Consider the following 23,812-nt stretch of genomic DNA (forward strand, 5'->3'; position numbering starts at 1 on the left):
GTTTAGGGAGTTTGAATCATGCCTGCTCCTTTTAAAACTAGTGTAAATGCACCTTCTGTCCAGATCCAGGTATAGAAATAATGAGTCTGCTGAAGCAAACTTGCATACCAGCCTTTGGGTTTGGAGTCTTTCTAATAGAAGAAGTTTTGAAGATTTGGAAGACTTGACATTTTCTTTAGTACCCACAAGCCAAAGCTCCCTTAAATGCAGTTTCAAATTCAGACTCAAAATGGAAGCGTAATACCTAACATCTTTTCATGGAGATACCAGACTACTCAGGCCTATCAAGGTGCTACATCTTTCTGAAGAAAAACAGTATGCATGCTTTTAAAGAACTGAAAAGTAGGTAGGAAAAATGTTATGCCAAGAATGCTATTCAAACGCTAAGTGAATGTTGGCAAAGCTGAGGGTATGGTAGATAAATATAAAGCACACCCTAGAGCCTGTAATATGAAACCAAAGGCACAGTGTATATGTACAGCCTCATTCAGCCAGAAATGTAACTTTATGTCACTCTATTTGATTAATTAAACAATTTTTAAATCAAACCTGAAAACATTTAAAGCATTCTCTTCGTTGACTATAGGACAAATATTGCTTAACCACAATACACTGGTAAGCAAGGGAACGACATTCCTTAGGGACTGTGACCACATCAAAGCTATAAAACACTAACAGAGTAACATTAATTTTAAAAGAAACAATGCAAGATAACAGATAAATTACTTCAGAATAAAAAGCTGCTTCAGCTTATCTTGTTCTAACTTGGCCAGCACACTGAAGTTGCTCAGCAGAGAGAAGTGGTGAGGCAAGGAGGCTGTCTTGCAATTCTTCCTTCCAATGTTGAAATTATAGTTTAATGTAAAAAAAAAAATAATGTCCCACATGTTACAAACACCCAGTATATTCATGGGAGAAACAACCAGGAGCTTGGTGGAGGACGCTCAGAAGGGACAACGTGATTTATATAGACCAAAAACTTTGTAGTATCTGAACAACCATTTATAAAGGTGTTAACTACTTCAAATTAACTGGAATCAATTATTTTGAGGGAAAGAATCCTGTGTAGATGTACTCACTCTGTGGCTAGCCAAGACAGTGAAATCTTACCGATTCTATGATCAATTCCATGTCTTCCATTTTCACAGTTTAGCATTTCTTATTTTAAACAATAAGTGATATATTTATGCTTTTTAGTTTTACAGAACATGAAGGTTCAAAGACACTTCTTCATACAAGTGAAGTCTAGGAAGGACTACCACAAGTAATTTTTTAGCACTACAATGCCCCCCTGCCAAGTGGTCAAAAATGCTATTGATGTTCAGCACTTGTGCTAAACAAGCATCTAGACAACCTTCAGAGGACCATGAGTAAAAGTGAAAATAAAGTCTGGAATCCTCAAGCAACCAGATCACAGAGTTTCAGTCCAAATCTGAATAGCCAAAAACTTCTGTAAAATAGCCAGGACTGCAGGCAAAGATTAAAAGCCTTAAAATGTACGATGGAATAACTTAAGGTATACGATGGAATAACGTCAAGAACACAGAGAAGCAATTAATCAGTTTTATGGACAAACTGCTGGAAGATCAGGAAATTATGTGAATTTATGGCTTGAAATGTGACAGTAATTCAGGCTAATTTATTTCTGATAAACTACAGATCTAAGAATGGAGGTAAGAAGTATTGATGAGAAATTGTTATGGCTTATAAATTTGTATTTGTCTCACCCTGAGAAGTGAAGAGGCTTGTGTCTCACTTGTAGAACTTCTGCAACATTTTAATGGCAGCAAAAATACCTGGAGAGTTCACATATAGAAATACCCATCTTCCATTCCCAGACTGTACTATAACTCTATGATAGCAAAAGCTCATTCATGGCTCCTTAAAAAAAAAATACTGCAAAACATCCCACATTTGAAATATTCTTTATCTAGCAACAAGAACCTAGTTTTGGTCATATTTCTCACAGGTAATTATTTTTACTGGGCCTTCAGTATCTAAAGAGAAGAGAGATGAGTATTTTTCCATGATTTGCAGTTCTCTTACATTGTGGTACCTCCCCCGCATTTTTTTCTTTCAGTATATAAAAATGCTTCCTTTTAGTTGCATACAAATAAGCAGACTAGTCAAGGCCTGTTCAGACTATAATTTAAAGTATCCAGTGTCTTCAAAAAAAAACAAACTTCATCATGTATCATGATTTCACATGACAGGAAAATGTAAACACAGGCTGTGTTACTCTTATCTCTTGCAAAAGGTGTCAGTGGTTCCTCATATTACAATTCACTTCAAAGAGAGTTAAAATATAAACAGTGCTTAGTTTGTAAAGTTGGGCAGGAAAACAAACCCTCAAGGCAGGTAGAAAGGCAAAAATACTCCAGAAAATGGTACAAAAGAAAACTAAAGCTACAGCACAATCTACTCTGAGTAAGTGTTCATGATACTATGGTGAGCTACTGTTGTAGAAGAGGTAATGTTCTGTGACTGGTATTTAAAGAGTAGGATATGGCTCAAGATACTATTATTTATCTTATTAGTATGAATATACACATACTGCATTTTCTCTTCCTTTGCACTTTTGCACCTCAAGCAATGACAATAGCATGTGTATTCTGTCACCATGACTGGATTTTCCACTGAAGACCCCTAGGGTCAAAACCCAAACCCCTCGCATACTGCTGTCAGTGAATACTAAAACTCTTCCATGATTCACAATCAATAAATACATTATTCTGCACAACTCCTATTTAAACACTGCTTAAACATAAATAAAGCTGACTCTTGCTTCCCTCAGCAAAAGAAATTAAACTTTCTCTGCATACCAGGCCACTCAAGGAATCCTCCAAAAGTCTGTGTTAAGCCTTTAAGCCAAAGCATCTTTTCCACCAGAAGATCAAAGTCTATGGCTGGCAAATTCTGTAGTAGGATAGTGGCAATTAACACCCAGGGGCTCAGAACCATGTTTTCTATTTGCAGGAGCTCAATTTTGTAGGCTACATCGTTGACAAAATCTTGGATATCCTCAGATGGCCTTTGGGGAAGATATCTGAAAGAAAAAGTTTAGTTAATAACTACATTACAATCAAGGACCTCTGCATCCTAGGATGCAAGTGACAGCCTAACGCTACCATCTTGTACCCAGTTGTACACTCTGACAGAGACACTCATTTTCCCTTCATACCCCTAACACACTAAGGGCAATTATATATACTTATTACCATATTTATTTAATTTCAAGACAAGGCTTTTTTTCACCATTTAACATGGAAAAACAAGCCCTGGTCATGGAACTGAATACGAAGTGGCTGGGGAGACAAGATGGAGTGAAGGGGGTGGAGGCACAAGGCAGCTGAGGGGGGCAGGCACAATGTGGAGGGGTGGCCAAGGGGCAAATCTGTCCCTTTACTGCCTACACCACCACCTGCCTACTCAACTGCCTCCCACACTGCCTGTGAAGGGCCCCTACTACTCCCTTTCCTATTGTAATGAGCAGAGGAGGAACATAATTAAAGACAATCCTCCAATAATTCAAGTCTGTGCGTGGAAAATTATAACAAATTTATCACACTTCCATGTATAGAATCTAATTATTGAAGCAACTGTCTTACATTCAGGGTTGTCATAGATACAGGTAAATATGGCATGTAGCACATGATGCCTAAACTATAGGGAAAGGCCCTCAGGCTTACTCAACAGAACTACCACTGGCTTCTATAGGAATGCTAAGGTATGCCTAACCAATTAGAAAATCATTTTAAAAACTTTCCATTTGGCTGAAAGTATTCTAAAAGTACTACACAAAGTGCAAACACCTAATCGATGCATGTTTGTTTTTGTATAATGAAGAAATCTCACTCCTCCAGGGGTAAAACAACGCTGAGGATGTTCCCTGTTCCAAACTCTGTATCTCTCTGGGGAAATGGCCATTTTTTGTGAACGTGTGCAATATAAACAGGCATGTGCAACCCCTTTGAGGAAAAGAGAATTACACAGCTACAGCTGCAAAGCTATTATACATGTGGTTTTGATATATGGTAGTAAACAGGTGTTATGTCCTTGCTCTTTTCAGAAGATTTTTGTTGTCTGAACACTCTTTAGTTACATCATACTCCTCTCAGCTTTTTCACATATTCTAAATGCTTAGGAATCAAGACAGGTGTTATAAATAAAATAGAGTATGTTTCCAAAACCATATGACATGTTATCTTTGCCCTCCATCATACAGGAAAAAAATCTCTCTCAGTCATCTCAGTGTGGCTGAAAGACCTGAATGAAAATGAGCTAAATGAAGCATATTCCAGACAGGATTATGGTAAAGGTAACAAAAATGCTGGGCTCATAAACCAGGGAGAACCTGCCTTCCTCAATACTGCGAGGGATTCACAGTCCTTTGCTCAAGAAGTTTGTGATCTGGGATGCTTTCAACTCTCCGATTACTCTTGGGAATTACTAAGAGAAGTAGGCAGACAAAGCAACTTAAAACTGCCTCAGAAATACAGTTGTAACCATTGTTCCCCACAGCAGATCTTGCAGCAATTATCCGTATCTTTAGCACCCTGTGGAGCATATGTATGGCAGTGCTACCCTTGGAAGACAGAGGTGGTACAAAATGCCAGCCCATCCATTTGGCAATATTAACCATAAGAAACTTACTTCATTTCAGTCTGCACTGGCTTCCTGTTTACTTCTTGGAAGAGGTCAAAGTATTAATACTGATTGAGGCCTATAAAGGGCCATTTCACAGCATGGGTCATGGTGACCTGAAAGACCAGGTTTTTTAGTGATGTTTTGACACAGAGGAAGTCAAATGGACTCTCTTATTATCAGTCCTAAGATCTGAACATCTAAAATAGGAGCCAAAGGCTCTGGAACTCACTTTCCCCCCCCCCACCCACTGCTCTTACAGGCTGGAAAACAGATGTCACTTTTGTGTGATCATTAAAATTTTTACAGCAGCAAAAGGCCAAGCAAACGGACATCTGTGCCCCATAGTCACACAAGTACCTAAAATTATGGCCATGACAGTAGATAGCGTAACATATGTGCTTTTTTTGTGGCAGACATCTGTTTGCTTTATGACAGGAGAGCACAGGCAGCCTGAAGTTACCTGCTGTCTCCAGTCACCCCAGGCAGGTGCTCCCAAGGTTCAAGGCACTATCCTGCACACCCCAGAAATTCCTATTTCTGTAGGACTGGGCCCCTGAATCCCTGGGAGTGCCTCCCAAGTCCCTCATTTGCAGAGATGCACCCTGGGAATCCTTCAGCAGTGGATTATTTGCATAAGTATACCACACTGCTGTGCCCTAATTCAGGGCATGCCTCTGCAAATAGGAGAATCCTGGGTTTCCTCAACTGCAACAGTTCTACAGGATCAGGCCCCAGGAACAGCTGGGGCCCAACCCTGTGGGATAATGGGCAACATCTGTCACCCAATGAAGCAGATCAGCTGTGATGGGACATGTCCCAGCACAGCTGATCCTACTTCAAGGCCAATATCTGTTTAGACACACAGACATCTGTTGGTCAGTCAAGCACAAAAAAACTACCTATTCACTGGATTTTGCCTAATAGACATAATTATGGATTATGAATTTCTTATATAAAAAATCACAAGCATTATATATGTTGATCCTCTCTAATAATTAAAAATGAAGCAAGAAAGTAAAATCCTGGATCATGTGTCCACTAGCCCATTATATCAGTGCAGAGGGTAACCAGAAAAATGCTTAATGAATATTAATACTTGATGAAAATTGGGATTATGAAGCACTCTTCACACAATACAAAGCAGAAAATAATGAGCCATTTCAGAAATACCTTTTTTCTAGTCACCACCCCACAGCTGAGCAAAGGAGGCCTGACAGCATCAACAATCAGATCAAGTGGAAGGGAGGATGGGGGAAAAGCTTGTACTCCTGACAGCATGTCAATAAAAAGGAAAAGGCTATTTCCCAAGCTCAGCTTTTTTCCAGAAGAAAAAGAAAACAAGTGGTAGTTTTGTACATATATTATTAGAAGTTCAGAGGTCCTGGTACCTTGGAATCAAGTTATATGGCCGTCGATCAATTCTCCCAGATGCCAGGGCTCTCAGTGATAAAGGCTGCCCAATGTATATATGTACACTTCCAAAATCATCACTGAGTATTTTTCTGGCTTTCAATAACCCCTAAAATGCGGAGAGAGGGAAAAATATAAAGGTTGTTATTGCAGAGGTAGACCACAGGCAACTATGTTATATTATTCAGTATGTTTACATACAGATGTAGATTCTTTTGGCTTAGGGACTCCTAGAAGTTCACGTGCATAGAGGGATTCTTCTAATATTCTATCATAGCTGATGCTGATTGGGACAAGATACGTGTCAAAAACCTCTCGTTTAAAAAATGGCTCCATCACGATACTGAGAAGACCTATAAACAAAATAAAATAAGTCTGGTTCTCTTAGGAGAAGCCCCTCAGAAATTCATTTGTAATTCAATGATAAAGGCAACATCTGGTTGCACCCCAGACAAAAGCTATGTCACAAGATGGGAACTGCTCTGAGTGTCTAGAAGCAAGCATGAGCAAATATGGATTTTGCACTTTAAAACAAAATGCAAATAAAAAGCATTACACTTGGTCAAATGTCTGTAGTATATTCTAATAAGCACATTACATTCATAAAGCATCTTCCATCAGATAATTTCTCATTACTTTTGCAAACATTTGTTACTCTTGTACTGGCAGATAACTCCCATTAACACCACTTCAGAGATGGGGAAACAAAAGGAGGTTAAGTGACTGATTTGTCACCCAGGGATCAGCAGGAGATCCAGAAACAGAGCTATTATTTATATGATTAATTACAAAACCCCAACCACAGAAGAGGGCTGTGGTAGTCTGGTGCTGGACCCAGACAATACTACATGAACCATTAAAAGACATCTCCGCTCACTTTCTACTGGTTTGATTTCCTCTTCCTCTTCCAGGGGAGCATAATAAACCACTCGTGAAAAATCAATGAATTCAGTTTTAAATTTTTTCAACTAACATACCAAGCTTTGGAGTAAGAGTCTTGCCAGTGCGGCTTCGAGTCCCTTCCAGAAAAAATTCCATTGGTGCATAGCCACTCTTCGAAACAGAAAGAAAAATAAATCAGGCAAAAAACTAATAAAATAATATTTTATCTTCTCTTCCTACTGATAACTTTGTATAACATAAGTCTATTAAAGGGGAGTCGTGAGAGTGTAACTTCAGGCAACTCTACCACCTACAGAATCAATCAACACCTCCACACTGGCTAAATTAATCAAACATTTTATCTACATTAACATACATTACACAATAAAGTCAAATATTTATTAAAATGTATATTTAAGTTATTTTTACTTGTTCAGTAATATATTTACCCTGATCATTGTTTTTACATATTCAGCAAAAACTGCCCAATAGAGCTTGTCTCCACCAAATGTACGTCGCATGAAGAAGGCACCTGACTTTCGTAGCAGCTCACCAACCAGTCTCATTCCTAGGAAATCTAAAAATATAAAATAAAGAAGCATGTACAAACATAATGAAAATAAAACCCCACAAATTCATTGTTTACTGCTGACTGACAAATCTAATATACTTCCTTAAAGTGCTGACCTCAAAGGACTAACCCTTTGGAGATATCTTATTGTTGAAAATATCCTACATTAGCCTTCAGAACACCACTCTGCACAGAAATACACTTAAGAAGTCCACAAGCTGCAAGGCAATTTTTGAATTATGAATCTCTACAGGCAAATGAACATTTACAGTTGTTACTATGCCATTTTGCACATTTAGACGATCAGATTTAGAAATCTGGCCCTTGCTATTACTAGCTCAAATTTCATTGTTTCAATAATCCTGAGAGGGAACAACAATAATTTCAATGTAGTTCAGAAGATCCTTAACTAATAGAAACTATTCTAGCTCTATTAAAGTCAATGAAAGTGTGCCCATTTACATAAGTCTACAGTCTGCTCCATCACCTTTAAAAGACAGGCCAGGAGATGGTTGATTTTGTTTTTCCAAGTCTTAAGGAATCAGAGCCACCTCTTCTTTCTGGAATTTGGCATTTTTTTTAGAAACTTATGCTATAGCAATAGATAGTTTGGGGAGGTATTTAATGCAGGAGCCTTTAATAAAGTTCCCCACTCACAATGCTTTGGCAAACATTTACAATTGTGCAGTAAATGTCAGTCAAGATAAACAAAAAGTCACAGGTCCAACAATAATACTTGGCTGGCATTTTATTATGATTCTATAACATATTATACAATAAACTTTATAATTAAACAAATATATGAAGTCACTTATTTCACTAGAGAGAGATATGGTTGTATGGCATGTTTATGGTATTTTATGTTGAAGCTGCAATCTTAATTTTTCTCCTAACTGTATAAACACTGAGAATATATACGCAATATATTTTTAGGGTGTAGGTTGGTTGTAGCCGTGTTGGTCTAAGGACATAGGCAGGCAAGGTTCTTTGGGTAATCCGATATCTTTTAATAGCCCAACTTAAATAGTTGGAAAAAAATTTCTTAGGAAATCTTTGAGGTTTACAATCCCTTTGTCAGGCTGAGAAAGCATCTGCAGTTGGTGTGCACTCTTCCTGGATGAAATGAATATTCATTAATGCTAATATTCATTCCATCCAAGAAGAGCACACACCAATTACAGATGCTCCCTCAGCCTGATGGAGGTTTTTAAACCCAAAAGCTTGCTAAGAAAATTTTTTCCAACTATTTAAGTTGGGCTAATAAAAGATATCAGAATCACCCAAAGAACCTTGTCTGACAATATATTTTTAACATTTTAAAAATAATAAAAAACCCTTCAGTCAACATCCCCAAACTCAAACCCTTGGTGTGTTTAAGGAGCAGTGGGCACATCTACACATGGATTCATGCTCTGTAATTACAGCACATTAAGTTTAGTACTTGTAATAAAATGCTGCTGTGCAAAGTAAAATATTCTGTGGAAATGGACTGATATTGATGCATCTTTTGACAGAAATTTATTGGGAACTCTCAAGCTGGCTGCTTAGAAGCTGTGGGAATCCTGACTCCCAAAACTTCCAGCTCTGCCTTTTCCTTCTGGTTAGGGATAAAAAAATTACAAAACCCTCAGAACTTCACAGACATGAAACTGATTTTTCCAAACAGATCTTTACTTAGCACCTCACAGAACAAGGTTCAATCAATGATTTCCACAGGATCTGAGCACTTAACACTTTGCATTAGAGGTGCACCAATATATCAGTCGCATATCAGAATGGCACTGATAACAGAAAAATTAACATTAACTGGCCATCAGCTTTTTTTGGCCAATAATGTCACCGATAAATGCTATGTGCATGCACGCAGCTGCAGCATGCATACAGACAGGAATACAGACCAGCAGCTTGGAGAGCAGTGTCCGGCCAGTAAGTTTGGGGGGTGGGGGGAGGAGGACAACCCCCACAGTGAGGGAGGGAGTGGGGCAAGGGCAGGAGCAGGTGCTGCCCAGCCAGAGCAGTGAATGCGACCCCAGGCCAGGAGTGGGACAGCTCCGTGGGCAGCTCGTCGGGGGGGGGAGAGAGAAAGTGCAGCTCTCCGTCGTTGCACACACCCCTGGGAGAGGCATGGGGGGCATGTCCCCCTCTGGATTTGTACGTGGGGTGAGGGCGGGCTGCCTGCTGCAGGCTCAGGGGCTGCACCGGCCTCTTCCCAGCCAGGGGTGCTGAGTCAGGACTGGGTTCCAGGTAGGCAAGGACAGGGCAAGCAGTGGTGGCACTGGGAGGAGTGGCTATGAGGAATTTTAGGTTGGCTGTAGCCTGCTCCGTAACCACCCCAGCCCTGAAGCAGACAGCCTGCCCTCACTCCATGCATAAATCTGGGAGGGAGGGGCTATGCCCATCATGCCTCCCCCAAGGGTGCACAGTGGCAGGAAGCTGCTCCCTTTACCCCTGCCCCCAATGAACTGCCCAGGTCCATCCCACTTCTGGCCCCAGAGTCACATTCACTGCCCTGTCTGGGCAGTGCCTGTCCCCCCATACCCATTCCCTTCCCACAACCCCTTCCACCCCACAAACTTACTGGCCAGACACTGTTCTCCAAGCTGCCAGGCTGCTTTCATGTAAATCGGCTATTGGATTGGTATCAGGCGATGTGGCTGGTTAATAATTGGCCATCAGTATAGGTGCATCCCTACTTTTCATGGGATACTAGCAGGCCCTGCAAGGGTCAGACTTAAGGGTGCACTTAAAAACAAAGCAGCCAATCCGCAATCATGACCAATTTCAACAATATTTTTTCAAACTTGGTCTAGTATGTACTATTCAATAAGGAGTAGTTACTTATCAAGTCTCAAAACCCTGCCATTCATCTGTGTGCAAGAAAAACAGCACGGTGAATTTTTCTTTGAGTAATAAGTATGTGTTTTCTATCCTACTGAGCACAAAGGTGGATCAGGTTTGTTCAAAATGCTATGAAAATTCATCTTTGAGTAGATACCTCAGCTCTAATGGAGTTTTGAAGAACATTACAAGAGGGTTATTACAAAAATTGTTCCAAACGTAACAACAGTAGTTGTAAGAGGTACCCACTTATAATATCTCTGCCTCTTGAAAATGGGTTATTTAAAAGAAAATACTTGCCTATTCCTGCAGCAATGACAGGCAAAGCCAAGTCATAGGTGTATAACAAATACGATAGCATCAGAAAATCCATGTAGCTTCTGTGACTAGGTAGCAGGACAACTGGATGTTCCTGAATGGCTTGTTGTAACTAAGAATAAACATGAAGAGTGTTTATGGAACCTCTAATAAATTCCACTATTGTAAATTTTAACAAAATCTCGAAGTAGAGTGGAACTTGGGATTTTTTTACCTTAATCAAGTTAGTATGTTTTGAGAATGGCAAGTCAAAGTATCAGAGTTAGCTAGGCTTTAATCACAGATCATGTGGAACCATAGTTAAACTGTAAGACACTAGGTCTGGACCCCAAGTCACTCAGAAATATTACCAATCTAGAGTTTCTCAAAGCAGAATTCCCCATTGATGGTAGACTAACTAAGATATCTATATGGAGTGCAAGCTTTCACGAACCCATGTTCACTTCATCAGATGCTGTGAAAGGATGTGCAGAAAGCAGAGTATAAGGAGAGAGAAATTAGAATACAAAAGACAAGGGAGGATGGAAGTGGGGTAGTGATAGAAGAGAACAGCAAATGAGCAATAAACCCACAGGAACAAAGAGCGCGGGGTCACAAAAACTAATCAAGGTAATGACATAAGAATCCCCATTCAAACTGATTGCCTGAGAACAGCAATCCTGTGGTCAGTGATGGAGTGTGCAGGGAGGTGGACATGTTCTGCCACAGGCTTTGCGTTTTACTGCAGCTGATGTCAGATCAGTGTTCGTTCATTCTTACACAAAGAAATTGCCCTTTGTCTGATGTAGACAGCAGAAGGACATTATAAGCAGGTGATAGCGTATATGATGCTGGTAGAATTGCAAGTAAATTAACCTCGAATGTTGTACTTCTTGTTACTGGGTGCAATGATGATATGTTCTGTATTGATGTGGGGACACAGCGGCCATTTGAGTCCACTGTAAGGACCTCTGTGAAGATGGGAGTTTGTTAGTCTGGTGTCTGAGAGATGCCGTTTGAGATGCCGGTTGCGGAGCTGTTTGTAAGCCAGGGTAGGTTTGTCCCCATGGTAGCCACCTTGAGACGGTCATCCTTTTCCAGGAGGGATTAAAGGTAATTAATAATGTACCTTAGGTGTTCAAACTGCAAGCTGTAGGTAACAACCAGAGGGATTCTGTTGTCCTTTTCCTGGGGTTGGTACTGTAGCAGGATGGACTGAGGTCTGAGTCTGACTTTGTTCATTTGAGTGGCTACAGTTTTAAGATTGCATTATAATTGTAATGTTCTAGATCCTATGGTGTTCATCCTGGTCAGTGGGATCATAGCATGGTAGGCATGAGTGGAGGACAACTGTGGGAAGTTTCCTCAGTGGCCAAATGTTTTGGCATTTTGAGGGACATTCATATAACATTCTTTCTTGTATTCTTCTCAAAACATCTCTTTAAACCATTTTAATATAATGATGGGCAATTACTGTATTAGATATAACTGAAATAAGTTACAGTGAATTTCTCTAAATAACTATTGATGAACTAGCTACTCATCCTATCAGTTGTCCCACAACTGTGATATATATTCCAAACAGTTCCCATTATTTCCATTATTCCCAAAGCCTAGTAGTTAGTGATTACCCTTTTCCACTTTTTTCAAACTATTTTATAAACTACTTTATTATTGCTACCTATTACAAGCGACTTAAAGACAAAATGGGTAATGTCCGTAAAAGATTTAAAAAAGAAAAAAAAAAAAAGTTCTCTTCATTAAACGTTCCCCCTCCCTGTTCTATATTCACCATCAGGGAGTAAGTTCTGCTAATTTCTGAAAATAAGGAATTCAGACCTGTTTGCTCTGTAGAACTCTACAGTGACCAGCAACTAGGGAAATGCTAATGTGGGTAAGGTAACTAGTAGGGTGAAAGTGCTAGACTTTAGGAAAGCTGATCGCAATGCACTCAGGCGATTAATCAAGGATGCACTGCAGAGTAGGAGTTTTGAAGGGATGGGAGCCCAAGAAGGGTGGCTGTGCCTTAAGGAAACGATCCTTCGAGCACAAAGCAAGACGATCCCCGAGCGAGGCAAAAGAGGGAAAGGGGCCAGGAGGCTTCCATGGCTGACCAGAGAAATCCAGGACAGCCTAAGGGCCAAAAGGGGAGCACATAAAAAGTGGAAACAAGGTGAGATCACTAAAGATGAATATACCTCCTCTGCTCGTGCTTGTAGGAAGGCAGTTAGACGGGCCAAAGCTACCATGGAGCTGAGGATGGCAACCCAAGTAAAAGACAACAAGAAATTGTTTTTTAGATATATTGGGAGTAAAAGGAAGGCCCAGGGAGGAATAGGACCCCTGCTAAATGGGCAGAAACAGGGGGAACAAGGCTGAACTCCTCAACGAGTTCTTTGCCTCAGTGTTCCTAAGTGAGGGGCACGACAAGTCTCTCACTGGGGTTGTAGAAAGGCAGCAGCAAGGCGCCAGACTTCCATACGTAGATCCTGAGGTGGTGCAGAGTCACTTGGAAGAACTGGATGCCTTTAAGTCGGCAGGCCCAGATGAGCTCCATCCGAGGGTGCTGAAGGCACTGGCCGACATCATTGCAGAGACACTGGCGGGAATATTTGAACGCTCGTGGCGCACGGGCCAAGTCCCGGAGGACTGGAAAAGGGCTAACGTGGTCCCCATTTTCAAAAAGGGGAGGAAGGAGGACCCGGGCAACTATAGGCCAGTCAGTCTCACCTCCATCCTTGGTAAAGTCTTTGAAAAAATTATCAAGGCTCACATTTGTGAGAGCCCAGCAGGGCAAATTATGCTGAGGGGAAACCAGCATGGGTTTGTGGCAGGCAGATCGTGCCTGACCAATCTAGTCTCTTTCTATGACCAGGTTACGAAACGCCTGGACACAGGAGGAGGGGTGGATGTCGTATACTTAGACTTCAGGAAGGCCTTTGATACGGTATCCCACCCCATACTGGTGAACAAGTTAAGAGGCTGTGATGTGGATGACTACACAGTCCGGTGGGTGGCGAATTGGCTAGAGGGTCGCACCCAAAGAGTCGTGGTGGATGGGTCGGTCTCGACCTGGAAGGGTGTGGGCAGTGGGGTCCCACAGGGCTCGGTCCTTGGACTGATACTCTTTAATGTCTTCATCAGTGACTTGGACGAGGGAGTGAAATGTACTCTGTCCAAGTTTGCAGATGACACAAAGCTATGGGGAGAAGTGGACACACTGGAGGGCAGGAAACAGCTGCAGGCAGACCTGGATAGGTTGGACAAGTGGGCAGAAAACAACAGGATGCAGTTCAACAAGGAGAAATGCAAAGTGCTGCACCTAGGGAGGAAAAATGTCCAGCACACCTACAGCCTAGGGAATGACCTGCTGGGTGGCACAGAGGTGGAAAGGGATCTTGGAGTCCTAGTGGACTCCAAGATGAACATGAGCCAGCAGTGTGATGAAGCCATCAGAAAAGCCAATGGCACTTTATCGTGCATCAGCAGATGCATGACGAATAGGTCCAAGGAGGTGATACTTCCCCTATATAGGGCGCTGGTCAGACCGCAGTTGGAGTACTGCGTGCAATTCTGGGCGCCACACTTCAAGAAGGATGCGGATAACCTGGAGAGGGTCCAGAGAAGGGCAACTCGTATGGTCAAGGGCCTGCAGACCAAGCCCTACGAGGAGAGACTAGAGAAAGTGGACCTTTTCAGCCTCCGCAAGAGAAGGTTGAGAGGCAACCTTGTGGCTGCCTATAAGTTCATCACGGGGGCACAGAAGGGAATTGGTGAGTATTTATTCACCAAGGCGCCCCCGGGGGTTACAAGAAACAATGGCCACAAGCTAGCAGAGAGCAGATTTAGATTGGACATTAGGAAGAACTTCTTCACAGTTCGAGTGGCCAAGGTCTGGAACAGGCTCCCAAGGGAGGTGGTGCTCTCCCCTACCCTGGGGGTCTTCAAGAGGAGGTTAGATGAGTATCTAGCTGGGGTCATCTAGACCCAGCACTCTTTCCTGCTTATGCAGGGGGTCCGACTCGATGATCTATTGAGGTCCCTTCCGACCCTAACATCTATGAATCTATAAATGACAACTTTGCAAATGAACACAAAAAACATATAGTCAGTCTATGTTTTTTAATGGCTATTTAATTTCAGTGACTAATTCGTATGCTGGAAAAACGTTTTAAATAAAAAATGAATGACTCCCATTTCATACTCACATTTCATTAAATTTGTAAGAATTTTTACATACGCTTTCTGAATCTACTGATAAGTCATGAGAAAAAAAAACAGTAAAGACCTGAACTGGTATTTCTAATAATTCCGAAAATAAACAATAAAGGCAAAAATCCCCTTCAGACCCTTGTTTATACATAATACAACAAAATTAAAGACACAAGCACAGCTTTTGTCTTTGTATAACATATACATAAGTATTATATACATGTACATATACAACTATATAGTATATGCTATATTATAGTTTAACTGTGCATGCTATAGCTTAAAAATGATTTAATGGTCATCTTCAGTAGCTATTGCTTTCTCCGTTTCAGCATTTATTTCTGCACCAAGCCTGCCTCCTTTGTACAATACATTAATTATATAAACCTTCTCTGTTTGTACTGAGAAATCAATTAAAAGGAGGCTCTGCATTACTTAAAATCTGATTTGCATCTTCCTCCTTTTTAATTCTTGAAAAAGACTGCATTCACAAACTAAGGTCTTGCCATTAAAATCTTTAATCTTTTCAGTCTTTGGCCTGAAGTGAAAATTGAGAGTTTGTTGTGGTGATTAGTATAACACTTATATAAGCCTTTATATATCAATACTCACTTTCTGAATTCCTTCTCCATTCACACAAATCTTGCGGAAAAGGGTTTTAAACACTTTGCTCAAAGTAAGAGCAAAAAATCTAATAGTTCTGGTCTGTATATTGTGACCCATCTCATCCAGGATTTCAGTGGCTTCTTCTTGTATAATATCAGGGGACTCACCCATCTCCTTTGATAACTAAATGAAAACGGGAGAAAAAACATTAAATTTCCCCTGGACTATGACTATAATATTAAAACTAAGAAAAAGGTAGTAAAGTCAATCCAATACATTCTAAATGGTTCAAATGTTAGTTTTAGACAACGAGGTCATATGTTAGTGATGGACCTAACGTTACTAGATCTGTTCAATTTCAACAGCGGAAGAAAAGCAAAATCTACAACATAGATTTACAGCTGCATGAATTACAAAGTTTCATTAAACATGTATTTTTGTTTTCAATAAATCACTAGATTTTTGTATTTATGCTTTATTGTACTCATTCTTTTTCTTTTAAAAAAAGGAATTTTACATTTAAGAAGATGATTCCTTAAATTATTTTTCTGATGAATTTATGATGTGGATCTTCTGTCACTGATAAAACTAATAAAATAAAGCTAGTGTTTTAGAGACATTTGCAAGTTAAGTCTCTGAAATGCTTTTGAGGTAAGTTTTTAAGACTTGCTCAAGGAATATCAACATTATTACTCTTGCACTTCTTTGTGCTGAATCCCTTTAGCAACGGCAAGCTGAAATGCATACAAAGTACTCTCTCTACAAATGCTGCATATTGATGTGAAGTTCCTGTTGTTACATACTTTTTTTGAAGCTTCTTACTAGGTAATTCAATAATAGGTATCTCTTATTAAATATTATGAATTCAAAAACATTTCACCAAAAAAAATCACCTTTATGGTTCAACTACAACTAAATGGAAAATGTATGCCACATCTCTACAAAAGAATGGAAGAGAAGGCGGGAGTGAGAGTAACCGTGATGAAACTATAGGCTGCAGATTATAGAACTGTATACAATGTACCTTATTAGATACACTACCAGTTCTGGCGCACAGTTGAGAAATTCCCCTCCTCCCAGTCTTCCATTGTAAACAATCGCTATTTTATTGTCAAACTGATCCTTTCAACTTCCTCCAATAAAGAATTCATTTCTCATCTTGAATATTTTCATGCCTTGCAAAGGCTAATTATTTTAAGCATACAAAATAACCCAACAACTATTTTAAGCCTGACCAATATCTACCAAACAGAACATGTAAATTTTTTTGTAAATGTTAATTAAAGGCAGGGGCCTTTTCCTCCTTAATTTGCAGAAAGGATTCATGCACTGTCAGTCCTTTATGAACATTAATTCATATAGCGCACCTCCACCTTCAGTGGCTAGACACTTATTTTATAAAACTAAGAAATAAAATCAAGTGTGCATGTATGTGTGCAGAGAAGTTGGAAAGTTTGAAACTGGATGGCAATTGGAAGAAAAAAAACCCCAAATGCCTGGGCAAGACCCCAAACCTAGTGCTGGTTGGAAAATCATTTTTAACCAGAAAAATTGTTTAATCGAAATGCAAGTGTTACAAAATCATACTGGCAAAATTTCCTGCATTTGTTAAACAAAAGTCTTTATCTTGGGAAAAAAACAATTTAAAAAGTTTGCTCTGAAATGAGTTTTTCATTTTGAAATTTAATTGTTTTATTGCATACTACTAATTTACATTTCTTGATGTCAACAGTAGTGCATGATATAACATGCCACATCTTAAGTCATATCGTATTTTGACATATCAAATATTAATATTAATCAATTTAAAAAATATGAAAAAGATCTACTGTTCTCTTAGTACTGATTGAAACATTTTCTATACTTGTGGTAGCCAGTAATCATTTTTCTAGGATACTGAAATTAGCTGCTCCTCTAAATAAATTTGCTGAGTGCTTGCGTTGTTTTCTTATGACAACAGCAGCCGCAACAAAAGTTTTCCCTAAAACTCCCAGGCATTTCTAGTGCAACATGCTACGGCTCCTTTAATGGCTTAGTGGGCCAGGCTCTTCAGAACATTAACATTCAGCAATTCAAGCTAAAAATATCCTGAGCAACAAAAGACATGAAGGAAAAGAGTCATTTTTACCAATTAATGACCCTGAAAAACCTGAATGGAGTTTCATGAGACAAAGAAAAAGCATTTCTGTAACTTAAGGCCTTTCTTCCTGCTGAATTTCAAGGCCCTGCTGTATTCATTAGAGGTGCTATTTTCTTTTTAAATAAATCACAAATCTTTTGGGAAGAAACATTCAGGGCAACTTAAATATAAGGACCACTTACCAGTTTCCCCTGTAATTTAATTGCTTGCCCTAATGAAGGGCCAGTAAAGTATTTTGTTTTTTGTGGGTTCTTATTTAATTAATATTATTAAATTTAAAGGGCAGTTGCTACTTTGTATGGATTGAAACATCTTATTTTATCTTTCAGATCAGTCTCATCAAATGTATGGACTGAGAGCCAGATTCAGCCCACAGGGCTTGTAGAGGGGCCAGAGCCCTTGAAACACATGGCAGGGACAGGCAGGAAAGTGGGGACCATGTAAACCACTATGGCTGTCACTCAACCTGCTATCACTGTTATTGGCTCTGCAGCTGCCGAGGCATCCAGATCTGGCCTGCAAGGAGGGACAATTTGAACACCCCTGTTCTACATCAAAATGGCTCCCGTTGTAATGAAACAGATGATCTGTTTCTGACTGATCACCTTCTCAATCCAACAATCCAGCCCCTACTAAATAGTCTCTCTTGCTGCCAGCTAATGTTATTAGTCCCTGCAGTTCAAGTGGCAGTGACATGTCCCAAAACGCTGAACACCCAGGGTTCAAACTTGGATGATGATGTATGTCACAACTTGCTTTTACGGTTTTCCTTTAAGTAAATAAATAAATAAAATTACACGTGAAAAATCCCTATTAAAAATTAGGCATGTTGTGAAGTCAAGCACTCAGAAGTTAGGAAATATGTACTCTGATTTATGGATAAACTGGCAACCTTAATGCTAAGCTCTAGTGCTCCAACCACAGGCATGTGCCTTAAACAGCCATAAGCACCATAAACTATACACTGCAGCATCCACATGTTCCACAGACGTTTTTTAACACAGCAGCAACAGTGGTGGATATTCAGCATAGCGCTTGGTTGCACTGAAAACACAGTAGTTGGTAAAGGATTTTGTGAAAGATGGATGATAAGGAAGTGATTTTTTTTTGGGGGGGGGGGGGGGGAGGCGGCAGCAGAGGGAAGGAAGGAAGGGCAGACTTAGGTTACAGTGTATGGCCTGGAACATAAAGTAGTGACTGTAATGCTAGAGATGGAAGAATGGAGGGTATATATTGCATGTCCTTGTTTCTATGAGTTCGCTGGGTGTTGAGTGCTCAGCAACTTTGGCTGCTGACATGTATATGTTAATTTCCCAGGGGTTTTTTTTTATACCTTACTGACCATGTGCAAGTGAAAGAAATGTGAAACCCATACTAAAGTATAAGGCAAAGCTCCTGATGGAAAAGCAGGGTTGTGTGCTTGGCATGTAACTACTACCCATCTAAAAATAACTCCAAAGCCAAGCTTTTTAAAACTGTCCAATGCACCAAATGCATCTCTACACTAAGTTTCATGAAGTTGGAAATTTTTTAAGAGGTATCAGTCAACAATGTCAATTCAGATCGTCAAGACAAAATTTCAGCAGGAGTCCAAATTCAAAAGCTTTTTAAATGCTACAATGCATCTACTTTTAGATATAAAGAATTTATGCTCTGTTTTAACCCCCTTTCAAATACAAAACTACTACAGAATTTGTCAGATCCTTCCAAAATGCAAAAAAACTGCTTCAGGAAGCAGAATGCTTTTGTGTTTTGTAATGCTGCTTTCTACCAAGATTAGCCTGACTTTTTAATCAAACTGTACATCCATCACTGCAAACCAAAAGGCTGCTAGGTATGCTAATCACTAGAGGTGTGAGAAGCAGGCCCTATTCGATTCGGATTTAGCCCAAATCTGGGACAGTGATTTGATTCGTTGATTCGGATCACTGTCCCCAATTTGATCTGGCCGAATCCGAATCTGAAGAGTCGATACTGATTCGGAGAATCAGTGATTTGGACATAGACATGGCTTTAAAATTTTTTCTACATACCTCGAGGTACCAGTGCGGCTTGTGCATGCTGCGATGCTGGGGCGGATGGAGCGTCCCACAGGAGGGGGGGGGGGGGGCCCTCCATGTGCTTAGTGGCAAACCTGGAAGTGGACCGGAACTACTTCTGGTCCACTTCCAGGTCCACTGGGGGCCCCCCCCACATCCCCTGGCTTAGCAATCGGCTGCAGGGGGGCCCCGAGTGCCCCCCCAGACCCAGGAGGCACCAGTCGCCAAGTTGGGAGGGCACAGGGGGGCCCCCCAGCACACTCCCCAGTAGACCAGGAAGTGGACCGAAAGTGCTTCTGGTCCACTTCTGGGTCTGCTGCCAAGCACACTGGGGACCTCCCTGCACTTCTGTGGGATGCTCCATGAGCCCCAGCATCACAGCATCCACAGGCCCCTGCTACCTAGAGGTACATAGAAAAAGCATTTAAAGCTGTGTCCCGAATTGCCGAATCGATTCAGAGGGTTCCGATTCGATTCGGAGAGATTAAAGGGTCCTCTGATTTGATTTAGAGATTTGGCCACTGAATTGGGCCAAACCTCCGCTGAATCAAATCAGGGACTGAAGCTTCACATAGCCCTACTAACCAACAAATGTCCAAGATGGCAGTCCTTTGTAGTAAACTGTTATTTATTTTGCACCCTGCCCTACCTTCTGCCATACTTCATGTGCACTAATGCAGCTAACTACTTCTTCCTACTTACAGTTGGAAAGATAAAAATCCTTGCCTTATAGCCACGATGGTCCAGGAAGTATGCAAGAGGCAAGGATTTTTGTCTTTCCAACTATAAGTAGAAAGAAATAGTTTACTGAGTTAATGCGTATGAAGTAAGGTAGAAGGTAAGGCAGGATGGCACCTTAAAGACTAACTTGTTTAGAAAGGCATGCATTTTCATCAGATGCTATGAATGGACATGTTCCGAAGGGCATACCCCTTGACTGTCTGAGTTAGTCTTTTAAGTTTAAGGTGCCACCTTGTCCTGCCTTCTGCCCAACTTGAAGCAGGTAACCTAATCAACAGAAAATTTATGCCACGTCTTATGCAACATTCTCCTCAACTTCTTTTATGGTCTCTCTGTCCAGACTTACCTGTCTGATAACATATTGAACTTGGTCAGATTGTAGAACGGTAGTTTTAATAGCACTTGGCTTGCAAGGTGAAAGCCCTTTATAAACAACAGGGTTGAAACATTTCATTGCGTATCTCAGGTCACTGGACTGCCGCCTCTCCTCCAAGATATCTTCAAAGTCATCCCTCTTCTTTGATGTGAACTCTTTCTGCTGGGAATACACAAAGAATGAGATAATATCTAACTTTAGCCATTTCTCTTAGCTACATCAGGAAAACTTTGCTCTGCTACCATGTAATGCAGAGGTGTCAAACTCTTCTGGCCTCACAGGCCAGATGATGGTTGCTGGGCTAGTCTACAGGCCACACTGGGACTGATTCCCATGCAGCTTCCATGGCAATGGGTCCAACCCTTGGGCCACACACAAAGCACTGGACCCAGGCTTTGCTGTGCGCATGGCACATAGGGCCAGCTCAGGGTGCACGCTGCCCACAGTGTTTGGGCTGAACCTAGAACTGCAGGGAGCACGGGGGCTTGGTCTGAGGTACTACATGCAGCATGCACCCTGGACCCCCTGCGCTGTGCTGCGTGCAACACCAGGTCCAGCCCACGTGTTGGGGGTAGCGTGCACCCTGTGCTGGCCCCACATGCTGAACAAGCTGTGGCTGGCTGCTAGAGTGACCACACATACAGCACATAGCACAGAGCGTCTGGCTGGGATGTGCACTGCATGTGGCACCCTGCCAGACTGGCCCTGTGCACTGGCTCCAGCATAGCCCTATCCAGACCAACCCCAGAGATGCATGCAAAGCCAGCCCAGCAGGGTGCTGCAAGCAGCACGTGTAGCAAAACCCCCAGGTTTTTTTTTAATTTATTTTAAAATGCCTTCCCTCCCCTTCCCCAACCATTTCTGACTTTTTCTCTCCCTCTCTATTCCCTATAGATAAATATAAGTAAGCTAAGATGTAGGATAAGCTTTAACATTTTATTTTAGGTAGTAAGTTTTATTTTTCTCTCCCCCCTTTGCAAGTAAGTGCCCTGCTATTTTGACATAGACATCCACTGTTTTATAAGTGATAATTATTATGTTTGTATTGATTTTTTTACAGCTTTTATATTGTGTGATTACTGTTTTAGGCCTACATATGTAAGTTAGCATAAGTCATGTCAAGTTTCCATCTTGTAATGTCAAGCCTCCATCTTATCCGCATGCCCAGTTGTGTACCCTATGACTCATACTACCCCTCCTATGTAACTTGGTTCCTGAATGAATGGGGATGAATGAGGGTGCTTGACAGACAGTGGCAGTAGGTCTAAAAATAGCTTCCTCTGAATGACCGAACCATCAACACCAATACCTGGACCAACGACCCAGCCCTTGGAACCACCCTCAGCATTCAAGAAACAAAAGATGAGGCAACCCACCATTGTGCCAAGCTGCACACACTCAGTAAAAACACCTGCAGCCCTCTGGAACAGGACTGACCTTGCCTGGACAGGCCCTCCCCATAAGAGATCAGAGGTAGTCTGCCCCATAAAAGGGGGTAGTGAAGACTGACTCCTTGGGATGCCCTCCCCATCTGGACCAGCACCATGCCACAATACCACCTATCCACCCAGAGGCCCTGCCGGCAACCCCGCTGTGAACAACACCTACTGGACAAGGACCCCTTTCCAGCCTGGATAGGTAGCTATCACCCCCAGCCTCTCTTCAACCAAGGACTTGGACTCTGTTTCTCTTCCCTACCTGGACTCCAACCCTTCCATTAAGTCTATTTCTCCTCCTGCCATTGTGAGTGCATGTGTGCATGTGAACCAATAACTTCATGGGGCTGTGTAGCATGTTGTCTGTTTAATAAACCTGTTATTTGGACCCCTGAGTTGGGTTTTGCTTTACTATGGTTCAGCCCTGCTCCAATCTCTGCTCCTCGCCCCTCTAACTTCTGTCTTTCTCCCTCTCCTGCTTCTGGCTCACTGTGACCTCCAACACCTGTCCTGAGCTCCTCTCTGCCTCCAAACCCCATTTCGTTGCCACTGTCTTATCCCCACTGCCTTCTCCCCTGAGCAACCAGGTTTCTGCCTGTTTCTTTCCTGGCTGTCTCCTCCTTGCTACCAGGCTTCCCCCTCCTTGCACCAGTGACCCCGAGTAACCCTAGGGCCACTTGATCTTAAGTAAACACAAGCCTCCGTTCCTCAGCTAGCTGCTCTGTAGTCCACCAGTTCTAATCCCGGTTCTGGCAACTTTCATTCCCTATACTTTAACTCTCTCTCACCTTAACCGTATCCCAGGTACCCCAAGCACACACATACACACTGTACCATCCAAGTTTGGAACTTACCTGTGTGTATGTGTAGGTGGGTTGTAGGTGTGTGAACTGGTGAGTGTGTATACATACGTACATATACACACATACATCACTGTGTGCATAATATATGCATTAGTGATCTGTGTATGTGTACCGAGTGTGCGGGTATGGACAATTGATTTTTGTCTAATTTTTGGGGTGTATAGTGTATGTGCTTGAATTGGTGATAGGTATGCATGTGCCTGAGTTGGGGGAGGTGCGTGTGTGCGCGCGCACCAAATTGATGTGTGTTTGTATATGTGCAATTGTGTCACACCCTCCTGTCTAACAGCACAATACTGAGATCCTGAGAGTTGGCCTGATCCCACAGGGCAATACACAAGCCCCAGATTAACCCCCTGTTCTATGTTCAGGATGTCACTGGGTCAGCCTACATGACACATGTAGTGCATAGGGGTAATGCTGGCGCTTGGAGTCATTCCAGCAACCCCATGGCTGGATCACACGGCTCCACAGCCCATATGTTTGACACCCTCAATGTAATGTCTTTGTGCTGTTTTTTCTCTCTTAAGATGCAGCCACCCCTGGTTTCAAACATACAAAATTATATTAAACCAGATTAACAAAAAACTCTCCAAACCTACAACATTAAGATTCATTCTGTCCTATCACCACAAGACCTAATTTTCCCCCCCATCAGAAATAATTTTAAAGAACAAATAGGTTTTAAAAGTCATTAAGGAACAATCTTTTCACGGTTAAACAATGGGTGCAGACTCAAGCACTCTTGAAATCA

General features: G+C 41.4%; 1 protein-coding gene across 2 annotated transcripts in view; it reads right to left on the reverse strand.

The window, feature by feature from the left end:
• GNPAT (glyceronephosphate O-acyltransferase) overlaps positions 1–23,812 on the reverse strand; it is a 49,361-nt gene that overhangs the window by 15,048 nt on the left and 10,501 nt on the right. Inside the window, exons 2-9 of one of the 2 annotated variants that reach the window (XM_019479809.2) lie at positions 20,730–20,918; positions 15,470–15,646; positions 10,649–10,778; positions 7,389–7,516; positions 7,035–7,110; positions 6,259–6,410; positions 6,036–6,166; positions 2,823–3,046 (exon numbers count right to left, since the gene is read on the reverse strand). In XM_019479809.2, coding sequence (XP_019335354.1) covers positions 2,823–3,046; positions 6,036–6,166; positions 6,259–6,410; positions 7,035–7,110; positions 7,389–7,516; positions 10,649–10,778; positions 15,470–15,646; positions 20,730–20,918 — 1,207 coding nt within the window. Of the gene's footprint in view, positions 1–2,822; positions 3,047–6,035; positions 6,167–6,258; positions 6,411–7,034; positions 7,111–7,388; positions 7,517–10,648; positions 10,779–15,469; positions 15,647–20,729; positions 20,922–23,812 lie in introns of both variants that reach the window. The other variant, XM_006275161.4, reaches the window with a different exon arrangement.

Source organism: Alligator mississippiensis, chromosome 1 (assembly GCF_030867095.1).
Source record: "Alligator mississippiensis isolate rAllMis1 chromosome 1, rAllMis1, whole genome shotgun sequence".
In the NCBI taxonomy this organism is placed as follows: Eukaryota; Metazoa; Chordata; order Crocodylia; family Alligatoridae; genus Alligator; species Alligator mississippiensis.